Source organism: Oncorhynchus gorbuscha, linkage group LG16 (assembly GCF_021184085.1).
Source record: "Oncorhynchus gorbuscha isolate QuinsamMale2020 ecotype Even-year linkage group LG16, OgorEven_v1.0, whole genome shotgun sequence".
Lineage (NCBI taxonomy): Eukaryota > Metazoa > Chordata > Actinopteri > Salmoniformes > Salmonidae > Oncorhynchus > Oncorhynchus gorbuscha.
This window is the reverse complement of record NC_060188.1, coordinates 15,154,183-15,176,515: the sequence shown is the minus strand read 5'-3', so window position 1 is coordinate 15,176,515 and position 22,333 is coordinate 15,154,183. Positions and strand designations below refer to the sequence as shown.

General features: G+C 43.0%; 1 protein-coding gene across 7 annotated transcripts in view; it reads right to left on the bottom strand.

The window, feature by feature from the left end:
• Positions 1-22,333, bottom strand: part of LOC124000085 (RNA binding protein fox-1 homolog 3-like) — a 458,756-nt gene that overhangs the window by 137,444 nt on the left and 298,979 nt on the right. Inside the window, exon 1 of one of the 7 annotated variants that reach the window (XM_046306205.1) lies at positions 13,483-13,829. The exons of the other annotated variants lie outside the window; for them this stretch is intronic. Coding sequence (XP_046162161.1) covers positions 13,483-13,500 — 18 coding nt within the window. The 5' untranslated portion in view covers positions 13,501-13,829. Of the gene's footprint in view, positions 1-13,482; positions 13,830-22,333 lie in introns of those variants that run through there. 7 annotated transcript variants of the gene reach the window in all.

Below are 22,333 nucleotides of genomic sequence, written 5' to 3'. Positions count from 1 at the left end.
CCCATATGCACACATACTCCTACTTGCATGCTTGTACAGACACAGCCGTACACAGATATATACACAGACACAAACATAGAGGTTCACATGCTGTATCTTTCTCAAATACACACACACACACACACACACACACACACACACACACACACACACACACACACACACACACACACACACACACACACACACACACACACACACACACACACACACACACACACACACACACACACACACACACACACCTGTCTTCATATACAGTAGAGCAGACCCCCCACACACACCTGTTTTCATATACAGTACATCAGACAACACTATCTAACTGATTAATCCCTTTCATTCCTTTTTGGGTGGTTTACACCGTCATTCCTCCTCTTTCTGGGTCCCAAAACATAATTTGAAGACTGAGTCTCTGTGTCATGAATCACCGTGAGGAAGAGCTCTTAGGTAACGGCATTCAACAGAAAAGATACTCTGTGCATGACAGCAACCATTTTTCCAGATAAGCAGACAAACTACACCTCTTCTACAGTAAATTGCAAATAAGAACAGTATATCAATGATAACTTGACAATTCATCGTGTGTTAATGGAGATTTTCTCTTACTGATTCTAAACTGGTACAATAACATACAACTTATGCATACAGTCTCCTCAGCGTCAGGATTTTTTTAAAGTAAGCTATTTCAGGCCTTTCGAGTTTTATTGTTATAAAATCAAGGTACATTTCAACAGGGGTGCAACTTCCACTGGGGACGTGGAGGACATGTCTCCCCACATTCTGAAATAAAAATGTGATTCAAAACGAGGAAACGGTGTGCTTTAGGACCATGCGGACACTTCCGAGCGGTCAGGTAGGCTGTTTGGAGTGTTTATCCGACAAAAAAAAGACAAAAAAAAAAGGTTATGTCCCCAACACTTCTAAAACCAAAATTGCACCCCTGCATTTCCATATCTAAGTTATCTATAAAATGTTATGAACGGCACCTTTGAATGTACATTTCCCCCGTTGGGTTCCGGTGGTCTAAGACAGGCTGTAAATATACACAGAGCATCAGTGTAAAAGACTCAAAGCTGCAGCAGAAGCCAATGGAAAGGTAATGTAGTATTATGAAGAACGACTCTCTGAGGATCACATTACCTGACTTTTACACTGAAATGAACACTGTCATTTATACTGACCTTTTTAGATCAGTATGAATGTGCTGTCTGTGTCATTTTAACTGAGGTCCTCAGCAGGTTTCCTGGTGGAGAAAAACAGACTCCAGAATAGGTCCCCTGTGTTTTAATCAATGGGAGATACCACAGATACAGTACTATTACAATACTTAACACATACTGTAACACGCCATCACTATAACTTCTTTATTTAAAAATGTGTTTATTATTAAAACTTCCCTAACAATACTTCAAAATACAGTCGATAACACTAATACAACTACTGACACTAATACTATTGCTACTAATGACAATAACAAAAATAGAAACCTATCTGAACTGTGACAAGTGTTTCAGGATTACAATTGGACTCCTAATGGGTTCTCCTGTAACGCTTTAATTCACTACCTATGCGATATCAATTCCATTATAATCTCATTAAACTACTGCACACTGAGGTGATTTCAAATGAATGTGAAACAGCCAGCCGCACACTCCTTCCTAATTGAGCAATAATTTGAACTCATTATTATTGCCCATTATTAAATTAATGAACTTAATGGACTTATTTTCCAAATTGCAAAGACCCCTGGCAACATGTTTTTGATTCCATTAGCAGACATACTGGAGGAAATGAGACACACAGAGGTGTATGTGCAATTAGCCTACCGCTGTGTGCTAATCATATACTGACTCCATGATGACCACTCTCACCATGCAAGACATGATGTTAAATCTCCATATTATAAAATAATAAAACACTCCGGTCACAAGGTGTATCATATGTAGCCTACGTCACATTCACATGTGACAGTTTTTGAGTAACATTTCATACGAGTGGTTCGGTGAAATTTGACATTTCCTTATAGAAAATATGAGAATCATCGATATCCACTTGACAAATTTGCAGAAAAGAAGAAAGCGGACTATCTGCATAAATGCTAGAGGGCAATCGATACCTCACCAACCACAAATGACGCATGTCGATATGGATATTGAATTCTGTATTTAATTAAAACCATACTCCTGCGCTCACTGTCAGAATGCCACAGCTCCACTGTGGAAAGTGTTAGATGAGAAGAGGGTTGTACAGTGATTTGTGTTCATCACAGCATGACAAAAAGACAAAGAGAACTGGCCAGTGTGTCAGCACCACATCTATCAGTGATCACATTTCTGTTCTGTTCTCTCCCGCTCTACACTGAAGGACCAAGGCACCACACAGACTCCTCAAAAACACACATCGTCCTGTCTTATCACGTCAACAATTTAACACTCATATTAGATTTAAAGCCTCCCCAAACCCCAAACCTAAGTGTTTGTTTCTCAACAGGAAGTGATCTAAGGAAAGGGCAGACAAAGAGTTATTACGAGTTATTATAACATCAACAAAATATCATCATTGTCAAATTATGCTTTGCAATGCAACTCAAATTAATGTCATTATTTTTAAATGTACTGTAATCATATTGTATAAAGAAGTCCTTTAATGTGAACAGCTTTGCTTTTTGTGCATGTCCTTTAAATCCTCAAAGTCCGAGGTTGACATTTGCAACAAACAGCCCCTAGGCTGATTGCTGCAACAGAATTAAGAATGGGGCCGTGGCGTTGTAATTTGTTGAAGAAGATAGAATATCAATTATATTGTAGGAAGTGTCTTAACTTTGTTTACTGTAAACATCCAACATTGACAGTGTCTTTACATCGTAGTAATAAAAAACAGCTGCATAATTTAAAACAACAGAGACCAAATGCTCCTCTGAGGTACAGAATAAGCGCTACATGATATCCTATGAATATCAATGGGGTATAAAAAATTCTGCTCCCCTGAGAGACCAATAGTAAACCTCTAGTTATAACTCATTTTGATTTCAAATCATGTCAATGCCTCAGTTTTTCACTCTGCATTTTGCTGCAGCCCATTGCAATAGCAGCACGCAATGTCAGAACTACAGTAAACTAACGGGCATTTAAACCAAGTTAATGCATTCTGTACACAACCAAAGCCATTAATAATGGGGTCTGAATGAGAGAGACAGAAAGAGTGGACCTCGTGTGACCCAGGGGCCAAGGTAACTACACTTCCACTACAGTATTCACTGCTCATTTGGAAGTCTTTGTCAACAAAATCAATTTTTCGAGCAAGTCTCTAGTCTCACTGGGTACAGGTCGTAAAATATTTAACCAGTATAGAGATCTGGCAAGTCATTGGTTTAAAAACAACACACTGCTTTCAGACTAGGCTTCTCTCTATCTCTTCAGAGAGAGCCAGTGGTGATTTGTCTGCCCAGTAAAAAAAAATGCAACCAAAGATTTGGCAAAACCGTTAAAGTGATTTGTTGGGATTGCCAGTTGAACCATGAAGTGCAATGAAAAATGACAAGCACACTTTAGACTGGCTACCGTCACATTATCCCGAAACATGTATGCACTTATATATTTTGGAGCAAAAAAAATGCTGTGTCAACAGCGTCAGATTATACAGCATTTCAATGAGAATTATTTATCAGCTGAACCTCAGTCATATTTATGGGCTCCTCTGCACAGATGAAGAGATCCACCTCCACACTGCTGAATATTTCTCTTTCTAGTCTACTTTAACGGGGGCTTTGGCCAGCACACATTAAGGCTGTTGGGCATATGAAAAGACACTGGCCACTGGTGCAGGCTACTGGGTCACTTCATGGGCAGAATGGACATATGATATCACAATCGTATCACATATGTAATTACATGTGACTAATGTGATTTACAAAACACATAAAGACAAACACACATATTGTGTGCACATGATTTGAATTTGATTTGTGTTTGTTTGTCTTTATGTGTTCTGTAGACACACACACACACACACACACACACACACACACACACACACACACACACACACACACACACACACACACACACACACACACACACACACACACACACACACACACACACACACACACACACACACACACACACACACACACACACACACACACACACACACACACACACGCACACACGCACACACACACACAGTATAGAGTCCAATACTGACATGGGGTGAAATGAAGGTACCTGTACTCATCATCCAAGGCCTGTGTGTGCCTGACCTGAAGAGAGGAGGGGTAGGGGAGGTAAGGGGAGGAAGGCCTGGGGCATGGCCAGAGGAGGCAGGCTGAGAGAGTAAAGAGCCATCCACGGAGACTTATAAAGTCCCAACTACAATTTCCAGGGAATGCTGAAATAGTAGTGGCCACTGGCGGGTCATGCTGCTCTTTTATTTGCTTCATTCCCTTTGACACTGCCTCTCGATTAGGGTCATAAATCCCTTGAAATCGGTCAATAACCTATAACACTAATGCCACTCTCCTGACATTCATTTTACTGCCTGGGTGCCACAATGTTTCTTAACCCATTGCACATGACAGAGGATTTTATACTGGCCTCGATTGATTGAGAAGAGTATATAACAAGCTTTATGGAGTGTGTTTGTGCTTCTATAAAATAACATGAATATGGAGAGGGTCCAGACAGGAGAATATTCTGTTCACTAGCTTGTTTTATTGGATGTTCTCTAAGTTAGCAGGATATCACAGAGGTAAGATAACACCCAAGCAACTGGCAACTCTGACTTACAGCATAATATTTTGTTTGAATTTTATGAGTACATAACCTGATAATTATATTTGAATAAGTGTATATCCAGGCTGTATCACAACCGGCCGTGATTGGGAGTCCCATTAGGGCGATGCACAACTGGCCCAGCGTCGTCCAGGTTTGGCCGGTGTAGGCCGTCATTGTAAATAAGAGTTTGTTCTTAACTGACTTGCCTAGTTAAATAAAGGTTAAATGAAATAAAAATAAAAATAAAATATGAAAGAGTGGAAACCACCCAAATACGATTTATTTTTTTCGGGCCGAGAGACAGAGGAGAAGTGAAGTCAATTCCTTATCATGCGTGGCAAGTTGCCAGTGGATATGTTTTTTCCATTCTCACTGGGGCTTCTCCTCCAGTCGTCTTTGTGTTTGGGAACTGACACTTCAGGGCATATCCATGCCTCAGACGTGTTACTGATGTGCATGCCTTCTGTTCCAACACTGATGACAGGATGAAGAATCGCCATATGAGACATACTCATGGAATTATCCACAGTGCAACAGGGCAAAACAAGAGGAATTTATGAGGCACATGTTCTACGCGAACAAATTGTGTGGATAATATATACACTCTGAACACAAACGGAAAGGGATTTCAAAATAAGCTTTATGGTGTACCCGTGCGTTCGCATGTTCCGGGAATGAGTTATTTCATGATCAGACAGACTGTGATAAAGGGTTCAGACTGATCAGTTAGACTGAGGTGAAGGGGTTGGACTGATCAGACAGACTGAGGTAAAGGGTTCAGACTCTGATCAGACAGACTGAGGTAAAGGATTCAGACTCTGATCAGACAGACTGAGGTAAAGGGGTTAGACTGATCAGACAGACTGCGGTAAAGGATTCAGACTCTGATCAGACAGACTGAGGTGAAGGGGTTAGACTGATCAGACAGACTGAGGTAAAGGGTTTAAACTGATCAGACAGACTGAGGTAAAGGGGTTAGACTGATCAGACAGACTGAGGTAAAGGGTTTAAACTGATCAGACAGACTGTGGTAAAGGGTTTAGACTGATCAGACAGACTGAGCTAAAGGGTTTAAACTGATCAGACAGACTGAGGTAAAGGGTTTAGACTGATCAGACAGACTGAGGTAAAGGGTTCAGACTCTGATCAGACAGACTGAGGTAAAGGGGTTAGACTGATCAGACAGACTGAGGTAAAGGGTTTAAACTGATCAGACAGACTGTGGTAAAGGGTTTAGACTGATCAGACAGACTGAGCTAAAGGGTTTAAACTGATCAGACAGACTAAGGTAAAGGGTTCAGACTCTGATCAGACAGACTGAGGTAAAGGGGTTAGACTGATCAGACAGACTGCGGTAAAGGATTCAGACTCTGATCAGACAGACTGAGGTAAAGGGGTTAGAATGATCAGACAGACTGCGGTAAAGGGGTTTGACTGATTAGACAGACTGAGGTAAAGGGTTTAGACTGATCAGACAGACTGCAGTAAAGGGTTTAGACTGATAAGACAGACTGCAGTAAAGTGTTCAGACTCTGATCAGACAGACTGAGGTAAAGGGGTTAGACTGATCAGACAGACTTTGGTAAAGGGGTTTGACTGATCAGACAGACTGCGGTAAATGGTTTAGACTGATCAGACAGACTGTGGTAAAGGATTTAGACTGATCAGACAGACTGCAGTAAAGGGTTTAGACTGATCAGACAGACGGTGGTAAAGGGTTTAGACTGATCAGACAGACTGCAGTAAAGGGTTTAGACTGATCAGACAGACTGCAGTAAAGGGTTCAGACTCTGATCAGACAGACTGAGGTAAAGGGTTTAGACTCTGACTGTGTCTCGTTTTAAATGACTGAATTCTCTAAATTTGCCTGGAAATAAATCCTGTCTCACTCTTAAGTCTAGCTGACACACACTATGAGCCCAAAGCCTATGAGTTATCTTTCCAATCAGTGTTCAATCATCCATGATGTCTTATCTTATTGATCAGCCTTAAGTATATTGTGTAAGACATCATAAAAGAGGGCAAAATGGTTGAACCTTTGTTCCAGTTTCTCTGTAGATCATCTTTTTTTGTTAAGTTGGTGCCATAAGCCTCCCTCAATATTTCATTTTTCTAGTCCTTGAGCACAGTGTGGGGTGAGCCGGGGCTGCAGGTGAAATGGGGGCTGGGCTTTGGTGCCGTGTATTCTTCTCCTGAATACGCTGCGTGGTACAATCTAACACATTCATGTTCATTCACTGACACACGGCCAGGAAACTAATGTACAGTATATCATCTTAGCTGATGTAATATTACCATGCTAATGTATTTTCTAGCGTCTAACATACAGTTGAAATCGGTAGTTTACATACACTTAGGTTGGAGTCATTAAAACTCATTTTTCAACCAATCCACAAATTTCTTGTTAACAAACTACAGTTTTGGCAAGTCGGTTAGGACTTCTACTTTGTGCCTGACACAAATCATGTTTCCAACAATTGTTTACAGACAGATTATTTAACTTATAATTCACTGTATCACAATTCCAGTGGGTCAGAAGTGTACATACACTAAGTTGACTGTGCCTTTAAACAGCTTGTCAGGGCTTTACAAGCTTCTGATAGGCTAATTGACTACATTTGAGTCAATTGGAGGTGTACCTGTGGATGTATTTCAAGGCCTACTTTCAAACTCAGTGCCTCTTTGCTTGAAAATCAAAAGAAATCAGCCAAGACCTCAGAAAATAAATTGTAGACCTCCACAAGTCTGGTTCATCCTTAGGAGAAATGTTCAAATGCCTGAAGGTACCATGTTCATCTGTACAAACAATAGTTTGGTATAAACACCATGGGACCACGCAACCGTCATACCGCTCAGGAAGGAGACGTGTTCTGTCTTCTAGAGATGAACGTACTTTGGTGCGAAAAGTGCAAATCAATCTCAGAACAACAGCAAAAGACCTTGTGAAGATGCTGGAGGAAACAGGTACAAAAGTATCTATATCCACAGTAAAACGAGTCCTATATCGACATAACCTCAAAGGTCGCTCAGCAAGGAAGAAGTCATTGCTCCAAAACCGCCATAAAAAACGGCAGACTACGTATTGCAACTGCACATGTGGACAAAGATCGTACTTTTTAGAACTGTTTGGCCATAGTGACCATCGTTATGTTTAGAGGAAAAAGGGGGATGCTTGCAAGCACCATCCCAACTGTGAAGCACGGGGTGGCAGCATCATGTTGTGGGGTGCTTTGCTGCAGGAGGGACTGGTGCACTTCATAAAATAGATGGCATCATGAGTGAGGAAAATTATTGAAGCAACATCTCAAGACATCAGTCAGGAAGTTAAAGCTTGGTAGCAAATGTGTCTTCCAAATGCACAATGACCCCAAGCATACTTCCAAAGTTGTGGCAAAATGGCTTAAGGACAACAAAGTCAACATATTGGAGTGGCCATCACAAAGCCCTGACCTCAATCCCATAGATAATTTGTGGGCAGAACTGAAAAAGCATGCGCGAACAAGGAGGCCTACAAACCTGACTCAGTTACACCAGCTCTGTCAGGAGGAATGGGCAAAATTCACCAAACGTATTGTGGGAAGCTTGTGGAAGGCTACCCGAAACATTTGACCAAGTTAAACAATTTAAAGGCAATGCTACCAAATACCAATTGAGTGTATGTAAACTTCTGACCCACTGGGAATGTGATGAAAGAAACAAAAGCTGAAATAAATCCTTCTCTTAACTATTATTCTGATATTTCACATTCTTAAAATAAAGTCGTGCTCCTAACTGACATAAGACAGAGAATATTTACGAGAATGAAATGTCAGGAATTGTAAAAAATTGAGTTTAAATGTATTTGGCTAAGGTGTATGTAAACTTAGGACTTCAACTGTATGTGCATTAGCCAGTTTCCATTTTACTACCAAACTGGCTCCTCTGCTGTTCGTTGTTCCAGGCAGTTGTTAAAGCTGCAGTTCCTCTCTGTCTTTCTCTATCTCAGCCTCGTGACAAAAAGCCCCTTGAACAATCTGGCCTTTAATCACTAAAACAGATTTTATTTTTCCTCTCTCTGGAATGGCTGGAGCTGAATTGACGTGTAGCCTCCACAGTGCCGAGGCAAAATGGCCGTCCCAGTAACGGCTCACAAGCCCCTGGACAACCTGAGGCATGGCCATCCAATCCCACATCATTAAGGCTAGAGTCCTTTATTGTGTTGGAAGGCATTAAACGGTGCGCTGGCTCTAGCCCTGAAGACACACTCCACTAGGAGAAAACAGCAGAAAAATAACAGCACAGCTGGATAATGACTTTTCCCTGGGAGGCTGACCATGTGTATGAAAGTGCTAATGATAGCAGGTACAATAAGCGATCGCAAAGCTTTTACTGCGTCCAGATATATTTTCCTCAGCTAAACTTGCCAGTGATTTCCCCCATGTAGGTGTCTTTCTATAGTTTAAGAAGAGCCCCCCACCACCCTCCACCCTCCTCTCCTTCCATCCTCTTCCTTCTCCAGTATCTAATCTCCTTATCAGCTGTACAGCTAATATCAAAGAGGACTGCGGTGTGAAAATCCTGCGAGTAAAACCCACTGTCGGAGTCTAATTACAATTAGCTGGGCTCCAGACCCATTAGGCCTGGGGGGAAGAGTGCAAAAGCGCAGAAAATTAAAGCTACTGATCGCTAATGATCCCACAGACTAAAGGAATGGGTTCAGATTTAGGGATCTCTGAAATATACCCCGTCTCTTCTTCCTGTTTCTAAGTCTAAAGGCTGATCTCCAGGCCTTCTTTCAAATGCTCTGAGGGAAGGTGCAATTATGATGATTCCACAAAGTTTTGGAGGCTGAAAGTTGCTCAACTGTTGGGTTAACACAGCCATTATAGTCTTGATATTAAATAAGACAAAACATATCCTGCTAAAAACCATGAGAATGTAGACGATAATAGTTTCTCCGCAAAGCTTTATAGCACACCAAAGTTCACGCCGTTTATGGCATGCCATGATACTAGCCCGTGTCTGCGTGTCATGTGAGTAGTAAAACATGCCTATGAAAGTTAATGAATGGTTATTAACCGCCATTATCCCATGTTACGAGTAACTTCATATTGATTTATGTACCTCACATCTTCACAAGTTCCCTTCAAGTGAAGCACTACTAAAAATCACCTTAAAAGGGAAATACCTCTCGTTTGATGATGTAAGCCCCAAGTTCTTCCTGGCGGCTGTGTTGGAGGACTATCCGGGGCAGGGAGATAGAAGAGTCCAGAGTTATTAGGGCCGTCAGGTAAGTGTGTGGCGACAGCGACAGCGGCCTGGGATGGGGGTGGAGGGAGAGGCGGCTAGCACCAGCTAATGAAAGCGTCTCAGGGAGTACTAAAGAGTCTACGTGACACTACTCCTAATTCGTCTGTCTGAGGACACAGATCAATTAATACATTAACAAACGATCAGAGACACTTCATCTCAATATGAAACCAGCAGCCTGGACTTGCAGCCCGGCCTCCCGTCCTGATTGGCTGATCAGCTCTACTTCCATACACTGCAGTCCTCCATGCATCTCAACAGCCTCCACTAGTCAGACAGATAAAGATGTTGTAGATGCACGTTTTGCTACAATTATTGTAACTGTTTTATTCTAAGTTCATGACTCTCTGGATAATATGAGTCATTCAAAACTACTGTAGTTTGTTCAGATTTCTTTTTCAGATTCCTGATAGACTTTTCATTGCGTTCTGACAAAACATAGTAACACTAACTTTTCATAATGATGCCATTACAATACTGAATCACAAACATTGGGACAGAGTATTCCCAAAGTTGTTTTATTGTATTTATATCTAATACAACCAATCACCTCTTGGCTCAGTAACGTGATGCCTCACCCCAACACATTAGGCATCGTCTAGCCATGGAACCCCATGTTGTTTCCAACACACAAACAAACCATTCAAATACAGTAGGTCAAACATACTGAAAGATTCAGTGGATTCAGTGGCGGGGACTGGCACAGCCATTACAGTCATTTGATCATCCTGCTGTAGGAGAAATGTAGAACTTGTAAAACTTGTATAGTATTTGAGGTCACTTTACCTTGATTTTCCCTAACAAAAGAATGTATCAACCCATTCAAAAATGTCCATTAATTGTAATCCACATAATAATTCCCATTTCCTGTTGCTTCAGGATTATTTTCCTGCTGTAGCAAACTGGCTCAAATTAAGATCCTACATCTGTAGCGTGAGTGAGTGTGTTGGTGGTGTGTTGGGGAAGTCAACAGTAAACCAATGCTCCACACCAGCCAAGGCAGCCATATATGCACTCTACTCTCCCCCCATTACCAGGCTCTCTGCTCAGCAGCCAGGACCCTGCCCTGCTCAATTATTCATGGCATTCAGGGGAAGACAGAAACATTCATGTTTTCTCCCCTCCTCGCCTCCTCTTCTAATGCAAAGGAACAAACGAGTGAAGAGAATGGCCACCCATCCATTCCTCCCTCTCCATTTCTCAATCGTCCATCTCTAGGATTATTCCGGTTTGCTGCTCCACCTCTAGTGACAGAAGTGGAGGTGGTGGTTGGGGAGATGAGGGCAGTAACTAACACTGACCAGACGGTCTGTTGCTGTTTGGAGATTTACTTCTGGGCGGAGGAGGAGATGGTGGTGGGTGGTACCCAGGAGTATGCTGCATAACCAGTCTTTGGATACACATTCATCTATATCAGGGGGCAGCAGGGAAATGTAAGCCAAAGGTAATTGCCCCGGATAAGAACATCTGCTTGGTAAATAAATATTCTAATGAGGGGAGCTCATAGGTTCCCCAGACTGATCCAGTGCTGACAGTCCTCCGGAGGGACGACAGGTAATGCTCAACACCTGCACCTCAAATGGGAGAGAGACGCTCCCTCCCTCCCCTGCCACAGTAAGTAAATGCTGGGCGACAATAACACACACCACAGCATTGTGTAAATCTTCTCCTAGATTAACTGGGTTAGATAAAGATTCCAGGAGTACCAGCCAGGCCCCCTCTGTGCCAAACTGTCCATGCCCAAGCCGCAACTTCTCCCAGCATGCAGCTGTGTGGCACAGGAAGGGAATGTCTGAGATCTGGCGATGATAGAGGAGGGGTAGTCTGGCGAGATTGAGCGAGGGAGCCCCGTGGCACACACACACCTTCAAAGAGGCCTGCTCGCTCAAAGACATGGAGATGCCTTTCCCAATTAGCATCAAACCCCTGTTAGCACGTAGCACCTCACAGGAACACTTAATTGCTTTGACTGCTGGGTAGGCCTGTGTCGGACAGTTTTACTCTGCCTAAACTGCAGTACTATGGAGGGAGTAGGGGAGCAGCTAGGGCTCCACTTTATGTCATGTTTTTGATATATAACATTCTGTATTATTCATACACTTGGCTGTTGCTTTAATGGAAAATAACAAATAATTCTGAGGCTCAGAATGGACTGAACTGGAGGCTGGTAGAGTCGAGTATCTTCCCCCACAGCCGATTCTCCCCTCACTGAAATCCAAAACTGACAATCGAACGCCCTGCGTTCCCGCTATGCAACAAACGCAACCCAAATTCCACCACAGTTCAATAGCTTTATGATCAGAATGCCAAAAATTGGAGGGAAAGTGTTTTTTTCAAATCCTTAAGTTTACTGTGTCTTGGTACGGATGGTTGTGAAAAAAATGTACGTCTGCAAATTAATATGGATTGCAAGGAGCTGCAATCTGCATTACTGTAGACATCTCAACGTAGAAGGGAGGAATAGCAGAGGGTATTGAGTGGGGATGGTTGTGGTGGGGAGGGAATGGAAAACCACACAGCAGACACAACTGATCTGACTAATTACCAATGATCTCATACACAATTAATTAGCACCTCTGGATAAAGCACTGTACACACTCTTACTGTATGTTTTACACAACTTATTTATGGTCAAAATGTTTTGGAGTGGAATGAAAAGGACTAAGCTATGGGTGATAAAATGGGAAATAAAGCCCCTTTAAAATACGTTCAAAGAAGATATCCACAAACAGTGAATCCAAAATGTGGCCCCCGAAAGTGTAGCAGCAACAGTTTGAGGAACTGGTCAAAACAAAGAGATATAGCTTCAAATGGTCCATACAGGCCGGTTGGTTTAATTGTTAACTATGTCTGCAGAATGTGAACGGAGGGAGAAATATGGTAAGGTGAAAATAACATCCAGTTAAATAAATCTTTGGTGAAAAGGGAGGTAAGTGGCATGCTTCTATAGAATAAGGTTAAACAACCCGGTGATCTCCCATCAATAAAACAACACATAAAAGTTGAATAACCATCAGCTCTGTTCATGCATTTGGTAGGTGCGACACACACCCCGACCACAACTGAAGAGAAATGGAACAATTGTAGATGTGTGGAAACACAATTTGACCAACTGCGACAAAACTGCACTAATGAAATCACCACCGACTAGGTAGTTTTGCAATGTCCCTAACACATACACACACCAACGCATCTCTGAGCATTCACACACACACACACACACACACACACACACACACACACACACACACACACACACACACACACACACACACACACACACACACACACACACACACACACACACACACACACACACACACACACACACACACACACACACACACACACACTCTACCTCCCTCTGCAGTTCGAGGCAACAAAATGGTCAACAAAAAGAGAGCAACTCCCTACTCACCCAAAAATACATCATCATTTCGGATGTGGGACAGGTGAGGTGCAGGCACGGCGGAGAGTGTGGGGTTGAGCAGCGGGACAAGTCCAGCCAGTTTGAGCGTCAGGAAGAGAAGCGAGTCCGACCGTTTGGAACGAGTGCTTTACTGGTCCCTCTTCCACTGGGGCAGCCCTCCCTCTCAACTGTTCAATGGGGCTCGACTAGCTTTCCCCTCTTCTCTTCTTCCTCTGCCCTTCAATTTTCAAAAGCCGCCTTTTTCCTCTTCTTTCAGCCTCACAGAGAAGAAGCAGACAGAGAGAGAGGAAAGCTTGGGAGGTGTTCTAACCTTTTTCTTTTGATACTCTTGTCTCTCCACGCCACTCACTCACTCACTCACTCACTCACTCACTCACTCACTCACTCTCTCTCTCTCTCTCTCTCTCTCTCTCTCTCTCTCTCTCTCTCTCTCTCTCTCTCTCTCTCTCTCTCTCTCTCTCTCTCTCTCTCTCTCTCTCTCTCTCTCTCCTATTCTCTCTCTCTCCCTCTCTCCCTTGCTCTCTCTCTACTCCCTCTCCCACTCGATTTTCTCTCACTCTTTGGCTTGTGCTGTCTCTTATTGGTGAATGTGGAATCAGTCAGTACAGCGCGGAGGCTCAACTACAGCAGGAGCAGCCTGCGCCTGACAGCTGCCTCCAGCATTCCTCCACTGGAGCCGTGTTCCTCTGCATAGAGGGGTGCTGTGCTGCGCGCCGAACAAATCGGGATCTCACAGAAGGTACTGTAAAATTCAGCATCCCAGGCTGGGGGATGGAGGTGGTGGGGGTTGGTGGGGGGCTGGTAATGTAGAGAGCGGTAGGGTGGGGGTGGGTGGCGGGTTTCTGTTGATGATGATGCTATTGATGGTGGCGGGCTATCTGAGGCGGGAGTGAGAAGATCACTCTCCTCTTTTCACTTTCTGACTGACTGAGACGATGTACTTAAGTTAATGCAGCTTCAGCTGTATGAAGAGCAGAGAGAAAACCCTGCAGGGAGCACCAATAAAGACTGAATGTACTGAAAGTATGCCAAGGGGAACTAGGAGCACCAATAAAGACTGAATGTACTGAAAGTATGCCAAGGGGAACTAGGAGCACCAATAAAGACTGAATGTACTGAAAGTATGCCAAGGGGAACTAGGAGCACCAATAAAGACTGAATGTACTGAAAGTATGCCAAGGGGGGGAAACTAGGAGCACCAATAAAGACTGAATGTACTGAAAGTATGCCAAGGGAACTAGGAGCACCAATAAAGACTGAATGTACTGAAAGTATGCCAAGGGGAACTAGGAGCACCAATAAAGACTGAATGTACTGAAAGTATGCCAAGGGGAACTAGGAACTAGGAGCACCAATAAAGACTGAATGTACTGAAAGTATGCCAAGGGGAACTAGGAGCACCAATAAAGACTGAATGTACTGAAAGTATGCCAAGGGGAACTAGGAGCACCAATAAAGACTGAATGTACTGAAAGTAGGGGAACTAGGAGCACCAATAAAGACTGAATGTACTGAAAGTATGCCAAGGGGAACTAGGAGCACCAATAAAGACTGAATGTACTGAAAGTATGCCAAGGGGAACTAGGAGCACCAATAAAGACTGAATGTACTGAAAGTATGCCAAGGGGAACTAGGAGCACCAATAAAGACTGAATGTACTGAAAGTATGCCAAGGGGAACTAGGAGCACCAATAAAGACTGAATGTACTGAAAGTAGGAGCACCAATGACCTGAAAGTATGCCAAGGGAACTAGGAGCACCAATAAAGACTGAATGTACTGAAAGTATGCCAAGGGGAACTAGGAGTACTGAAAGTATGCCAAGGGGAACTAGGAGCACCAATAAAGACTGAATGACTGAAAGTATGCCAAGGGGAACTAGGAGCACCAATAAAGACTGAATGTACTGAAAGTATGCCAAGGGGAACTAGGAGCACCAATAAAGACTGAATGTACTGAAAGTATGCCAAGGGGAACTAGGAGCACCAATAAAGACTGAATGTACTGAAAGTATGCCAAGGGGAACTAGGAGCACCAATAAAGACTGAATGTACTGAAAGTATGCCAAGGGAACTAGGAGCACCAATAAAGACTGAATGTACTGAAAGTATGCCAAGGGGAACTAGGAGCACCAATAAAGACTGAATGTACTGAAAGTATGCCAAGGGGAACTAGGAGCACCAATAAAGACTGAATGTACTGAAAGTATGCCAAGGGGAACTAGGAGCACCAATAAAGACTGAATGTACTGAAAGTATGCCAAGGGGAACTAGGAGCACCAATAAAGACTGAATGTACTGAAAGTATGCCAAGGGGAACTAGGAGCACCAATAAGACTGAATGTACTGAAAGTATGCCAAGGGGAACTAGGAGCACCAATAAAGACTGAATGTACTGAAAGTATGCCAAGGGGAACTAGGAGCACCAATAAAGACTGAATGTACTGAAAGTATGCCAAGGGGAACTAGGAGCACCAATAAAGACTGAATGTACTGAAAGTATGCCAAGGGGAACTAGGAGCACCAATAAAGACTGAATGTACTGAAAGTATGCCAAAGAACTAGGAGCACCAATAAAGACTGAATGTACTGAAAGTATGCCAAGGGGAACTAGGAGCACCAATAAAGACTGAATGTACTGAAAGTATGCCAAGGGGAACTAGGAGCACCAATAAAGACTGAATGTACTGAAAGTATGCCAAGGGGAACTAGGAGCACCAATAAAGACTGAATGTACTGAAAGTATGCCAAGGGGAACTAGGAGCACCAATAAAGACTGAATGTACTGAAAGTATGCCAAGGGGAACTAGGAGCACCAATAAAGACTGAATGTACTGAAAGTATGCCAAGGGGAACTAGGAGCACCAATAAAGACTGAATGTACTGAAAGTATGCCAAGGGGAACTAGGAGCACCAATAAAGACTGAATGTACTGAAAGTATGCCAAGGGGAACTAGGAGCACCAATAAAGACTGAAACTGAAAGTATGCCAAAGAGCACCAATAAAGACTGAATGTACTGAAAGTATGCCAAGGGGAACTAGGAGCACCAATAAAGACTGAATGTACTGAAAGTATGCCAAGGGGAACTAGGAGCACCAATAAAGACTGAATGTACTGAAAGTATGCCAAGGGAACTAGGAGCACCAATGACCTGAAAGTATGGGGAACTAGGAGCACCAATAAAGACTGAATGTACTGAAAGTATGCCAAGGGGAACTAGGAGCACCAATAAAGACTGAATGTACTGAAAGTATGCCAAGGGGAACTAGGAGCACCAATAAAGACTGAATGTACTGAAAGTATGCCAAGGGGAACTAGGAGCACCAATAAAGACTGAATGTACTGAAAGTATGCCAAGGGGAACTAGGAGCACCAATAAAGACTGAATGTACTGAAAGTATGCCAAGGGGAACTAGGAGCACCAATAAAGACTGAATGTACTGAAAGTATGCCAAGGGGAACTAGGAGCACCAATAAAGACTGAATGTACTGAAAGTATGCCAAGGGGAACTAGGAGCACCAATAAAGACTGAATGTACTGAAAGTATGCCAAGGGGAACTAGGAGCACCAATAAAGACTGAATGTACTGAAAGTATGCCAAGGGGAACTAGGAGCACCAATAAAGACTGAATGTACTGAAAGTATGCCAAGGGGAACTAGGAGCACCAATAAAGACTGAATGTACTGAAAGTATGCCAAGGGGAACTAGGAGCACCAATAAAGACTGAATGTACTGAAAGTATGCCAAGGGGAACTAGGAGCACCAATAAAGACTGAATGTACTGAAAGTATGCCAAGGGGAACTAGGAGCACCAATAAAGACTGAATGTACTGAAAGTATGCCAAGGGGAACTAGGAGCACCAATAAAGACTGAATGTACTGAAAGTATGCCAAGGGGAACTAGGAGCACCAATAAAGACTGAATGTACTGAAAGTATGCCAAGGGGAACTAGGAGCACCAATAAAGACTGAATGTACTGAAAGTATGCCAAGGGGAACTAGGAGCACCAATAAAGACTGAATGTACTGAAAGTATGCCAAGGGGAACTAGGAGCACCAATAAAGACTGAATGTACTGAAAGACTGAATGTACCAAGGGGAACTAGGAGCACCAATAAAGACTGAATGTACTGAAAGTATGCCAAGGGGAACTAGGAGCACCAATAAAGACTGAATGTACTGAAAGTAAGCCAAGGGGAACTGCACCAAGGGGAATAGGAGCACCAATAAAGACTGAATGTACTGAAAGTATGCCAAGGGGAACTAGGAGCACCAATAAAGACTGAATGTACTGAAAGTATGCCAAGGGGAACTAGGAGCACCAATAAAGACTGAATGTACTGAAAGTATGCCAAGGGGAACTAGGAGCACCAATAAAGACTGAATGTACTGAAAGTATGCCAAGGGGAACTAGGAGCACCAATAAAGACTGAATGTACTGAAAGTATGCCAAGGGGAACTAGGAGCACCAATAAAGACTGAATGTACTGAAAGTATGCCAAGGGGAACTAGGAGCACCAATAAAGACTGAATGTACTGAAAGTATGCCAAGGGGAACTAGGAGCACCAATAAAGACTGAATGTACTGAAAGTATGCCAAGGGGAACTAGGAGCACCAATAAAGACTGAATGTACTGAAAGTATGCCAAGAGCACCAATAAAGGGAACTAGGAGCACCAATAAAGACTGAATGTACTGAAAGTATGCCAAGGGGAACTAGGAGCACCAATAAAGACTGAATGTACTGAAAGTATGCCAATAAAGACTGAAGGGGCCAAACTAGGAGCACCAATAAAGACTGAATGTACTGAAAGTATGCCAAGGGGAACTAGGAGCACCAATAAAGACTGAATGTACTGAAAGTATGCCAAGGGGAACTAGGAGCATCAGCTTGTTCTCACTCTTTTCTACTTTTCTGCAAAGGTTGTGTGTGTGTGTTTTCAGTGTGTGTGTCTATCTTGTTTCAGCTATAGGATCAACCAGAAATAGAGTGGTCAAGAAAAACCAAGGGGGTTCAGATGGACCAAATTGTAGTTGGGGTAGTCACATGCAGTAGGTATGGCATATGTAAGAAGTATTTGGTTAGGAGTGAGAACGAAGCTCTGTGCTGTGGGTGTGGGTGCCGAGAGACACGCTTTTGTGTGTTCTCCATCTGGCGGCTGTTAAGGGGAGGGAAGGGAGGGAGGAGGCTCTACAGCATTGTAACAATGAGCCTGCCTCAGCAAATTTCTAAACATATCATCAATACACGACTGGGCGCTAACACTTTTAATATTAACCCTGTGGAAACCAGGGCAGACTGCGGAGAGCTGGAGTGTTTCTGCGGCTTCCTCCACTGCTGGAGCATCCAATAAAATACGTCCTGGGGGATGAGCTCATTTGTTGTAGGATCCTAAAGAACATTTTCCAGCCATAGAGAACATTGTGGTAATGAACAGAAGAGATATATTCAGGTTATGTTACCCATCAGTAATTGCCACACAAGGAGGATGAGTTAAATTTGCAGTTTGCAGCTGGCTCTGAGCGAATTGCGTACACAAGGGGCCTCGTTCATATGGCGTTACTGTCATCTTAAATTTATCAGCAGTTTTTTTTCTTACCCCTTTTGTTTTCTTTTAAAAATGAGGAATTGATCGCTGAAATGTAAAACACCAGACGGTTATTTTAGGAACTCCAAATATCTAGTCAAATATAGCTCATGCATAAGTAATGCATTTCTCACTACTTTGTTCTTTTGTTATTGCTAGATCGCAAGAGAGCCTCTCCAGCACTGTGTACACACAATCTATTATTGTGGGCATTAACATACAACTCATCCATATCTTTTTTACATGTCCACCAGACTCAATGGATTTACATTAGCAATCACGGTGGGTAAGCACCCCCACTCCTCCATCAATCTCTGATGGGAAATAAAAATGAAATGCACTTCTCAGGCAACTCGGATTAAGGATCACGCTTTTATCAAATACTGAAGTCTATTTCAAGTCCTCCTCATAAATAACTGAGGGGAAGGAGAGAGAGAGAAGGAGCGAAGAGAGAAAGGGAGGGAGCAAAAGGAGAGACAGAGAGAAAGATGGAGGGAAGGAGGAGGGGGAAAGAGACAGGCAGAGGGGGAGAGAGAGTGCATCACGGACTGAAGCTAAGACGCAGGGCACTTGGGGTTTTAGGGATTAGAAAAAAGGTAGAATGGAGAAAATAAGATGAGAATTTGAAGGCATTTTAGCATCAAATAATCCCTATGTCTCCTTTCCAGGGATCTCCAGCCCTCAATTACCCATGAAAATGGAAACAGAAAGGGAATTGGGAAGAAGATGGAGCGTCTGGGCCGAGACATGTTGTTTTTCTCCTCCTACTCTCCTACTTCTATTCTCTCACCAGCTCCATTTTTCCATCCTATATAGTGTTTACCAGGATGCTAGTGGCTTTCCCGCCCATTTAAATTTCCCACCAACGTCTAGACTCCCCCAGGGGACTCAGATGTCCATTATGGAGCCAAGAGCCTAAAGCTTTCAGAGAGAAAGGAGGAAGTAAAGGACTTAAATGCACTTTATTCAGCCCTAAAATGGCCACCCTCAGCTCAGCTCAGAATCTCCCCCCTTTTAAAGGAAAAATCCACCCAATTGACTTTTGGTATTTTTTTCATTAGTCCACTGTTGCTACAGATGATACAAAAGCACATCGCCATGATGATGTTGGCAAGTGACACTTTGCTTCTTGAAAGTCTAATATCTTGAATAATTGACTGCTGACATGAAAAATAATGTGGGACTGTATCAACAGCAGACAAATGTAAAAATACCAAAAGATAGTTTTTGAGTGGAGTTTTCCTTTAATATTTCATGGTAATCCTAGTGCTTGTTAGCAGGAATATCCCCATATCTGTTGTTGGTCCATGCCCTGTTCTTCTCATCTTTACAGTGAGAGCATTGAGCTACGGTCCCCTGAGCACTCAGCCCAGGCCCCTGCCTTGAGGACGGGGTTTTAAGGGTCTTGGTATATACTAGACATGGTTCTCTCACCCCAGCCCCATTTCTCTATTAGTCTATAGTGGCTGGTCTCAGCCTCTTCAACTAATGGGCTTTGTGCTGGTTGACCCAAAGACAGGAAGAAAGGATTCTCCATCCGGTGTCTCGTAGAAGGACGGTCTCTAATGACACTTCACTTTAAAGCGTTTCAAGAACAGCTGGTAAGGATCCACAGATGTACTTTATTCACAGGTAGATATTGATATTTCTATATGAGGAGGATCAGACTCATAACTAAGACTTCTGAACAGCTGGAAACATCCTCAAAGGTTTTAGCGCTGGGGAAATAGGCCACCGCAGAAAGAAGGACTTTAAGGAAATATACTTTAAAAGTCTCCTGAAATTCTCTGAAAAATGTCAGTGGGTGCTCTACTTTCCAATTGCAGCAAACATATTGTCAATCCCAATATATGAACTAGTCTTTCAAAATGAAAGAAAGAAAATACCCAACATCAAACAAACACATACAGTACACACACATTGAGTTCACCAAACACATACAGTACACACACATTGAGTTCACCAAACACTGCAACACACACATTGAGTTCACCAAACACTGCAACACACACATTGAGTTCACCAAACACTGCAACACACACATTGAGTTCACCAAACACATACAGTACACACACATTGAGTTCACCAAACACATACAGTACACACACATTGAGTTCACCAAACACATACAGTACACACACATTGAGTTCACCAAACACATACAGTACACACACATTGAGTTCACCAAACACATACAGTACACACACATTGAGTTCACCAAACACATACAGTACACACACATTGAGTTCACCAAACACATACAGTACACACACATTGAGTTCACCAAACACATACAGTACACACACATTGAGTTCACCAAACACATACAGTACACACACATTGAGTTCACCAAACACATACAGTACACACACAGTGAGTTCACCAAACACATACAGTACACACACATTGAGTTCACCAAACACATACAGTACACACACATTGAGTTCACCAAACACATACAGTACACACACATTGAGTTCACCAAACACAGCAACACACACAGACTGTACTGTATAGTCTGATGTTAATAACGCAGTGTTCACGTGGCATCTTGGTAGTGTTCAGCAACAGTAACTAGGGGTTGTATGAGACCGAGGAGGGGCCTGGGCCCCTGTGTGTGATGCTGATATCACTCTGGGGCCAGACCTGGTGTGTCTGTCTGTGTGAGAGGCAGGCACAGTGAGTACCGTACTGTACACTGCCTGCCACACCTTGCTGTCACAGTGTGTACGGCAACACAATACAACACAACACACTTTGTAATGAACAAGTGGTCCACACTGTTCCTCTATCCTTAGAGCAAAGTACTGCAGTCAAGTCAATGCCACAACAAGCAGCACCGGAACAGACAGCAGGAACGACATGGAGAAAAGCTACACGACAGGGTGGCTATTATCTTCATTACATACCTACCTGTGTGTGTGTGTGTGTGTGTGTGTGTGTGTGTGTGTGTGTGTGTGTGTGTGTGTGTGTGTGTGTGTGTGTGTGTGTGTGTGTGTGTGTGTGTGTGTGTGTGTGTGTGTGTGTGTGTGTGTGCGTGTGCGTGCGTGCGTAAAATGGCACCGGAAGAAATTGCAGCAGTTTTACGGGCGCCCAACGAATTGGGCTATGATGTGTTTTTTTTCACATTATTTGTAACTTATTTTGGACAAAATGTTTCTGCCACCGTATTTTACGGAAAAAAGAGCTTCTGGATATTTGGACAGCGATCACTCACCTCGGATTAGACAAAGATGTTTTCTTCAATTA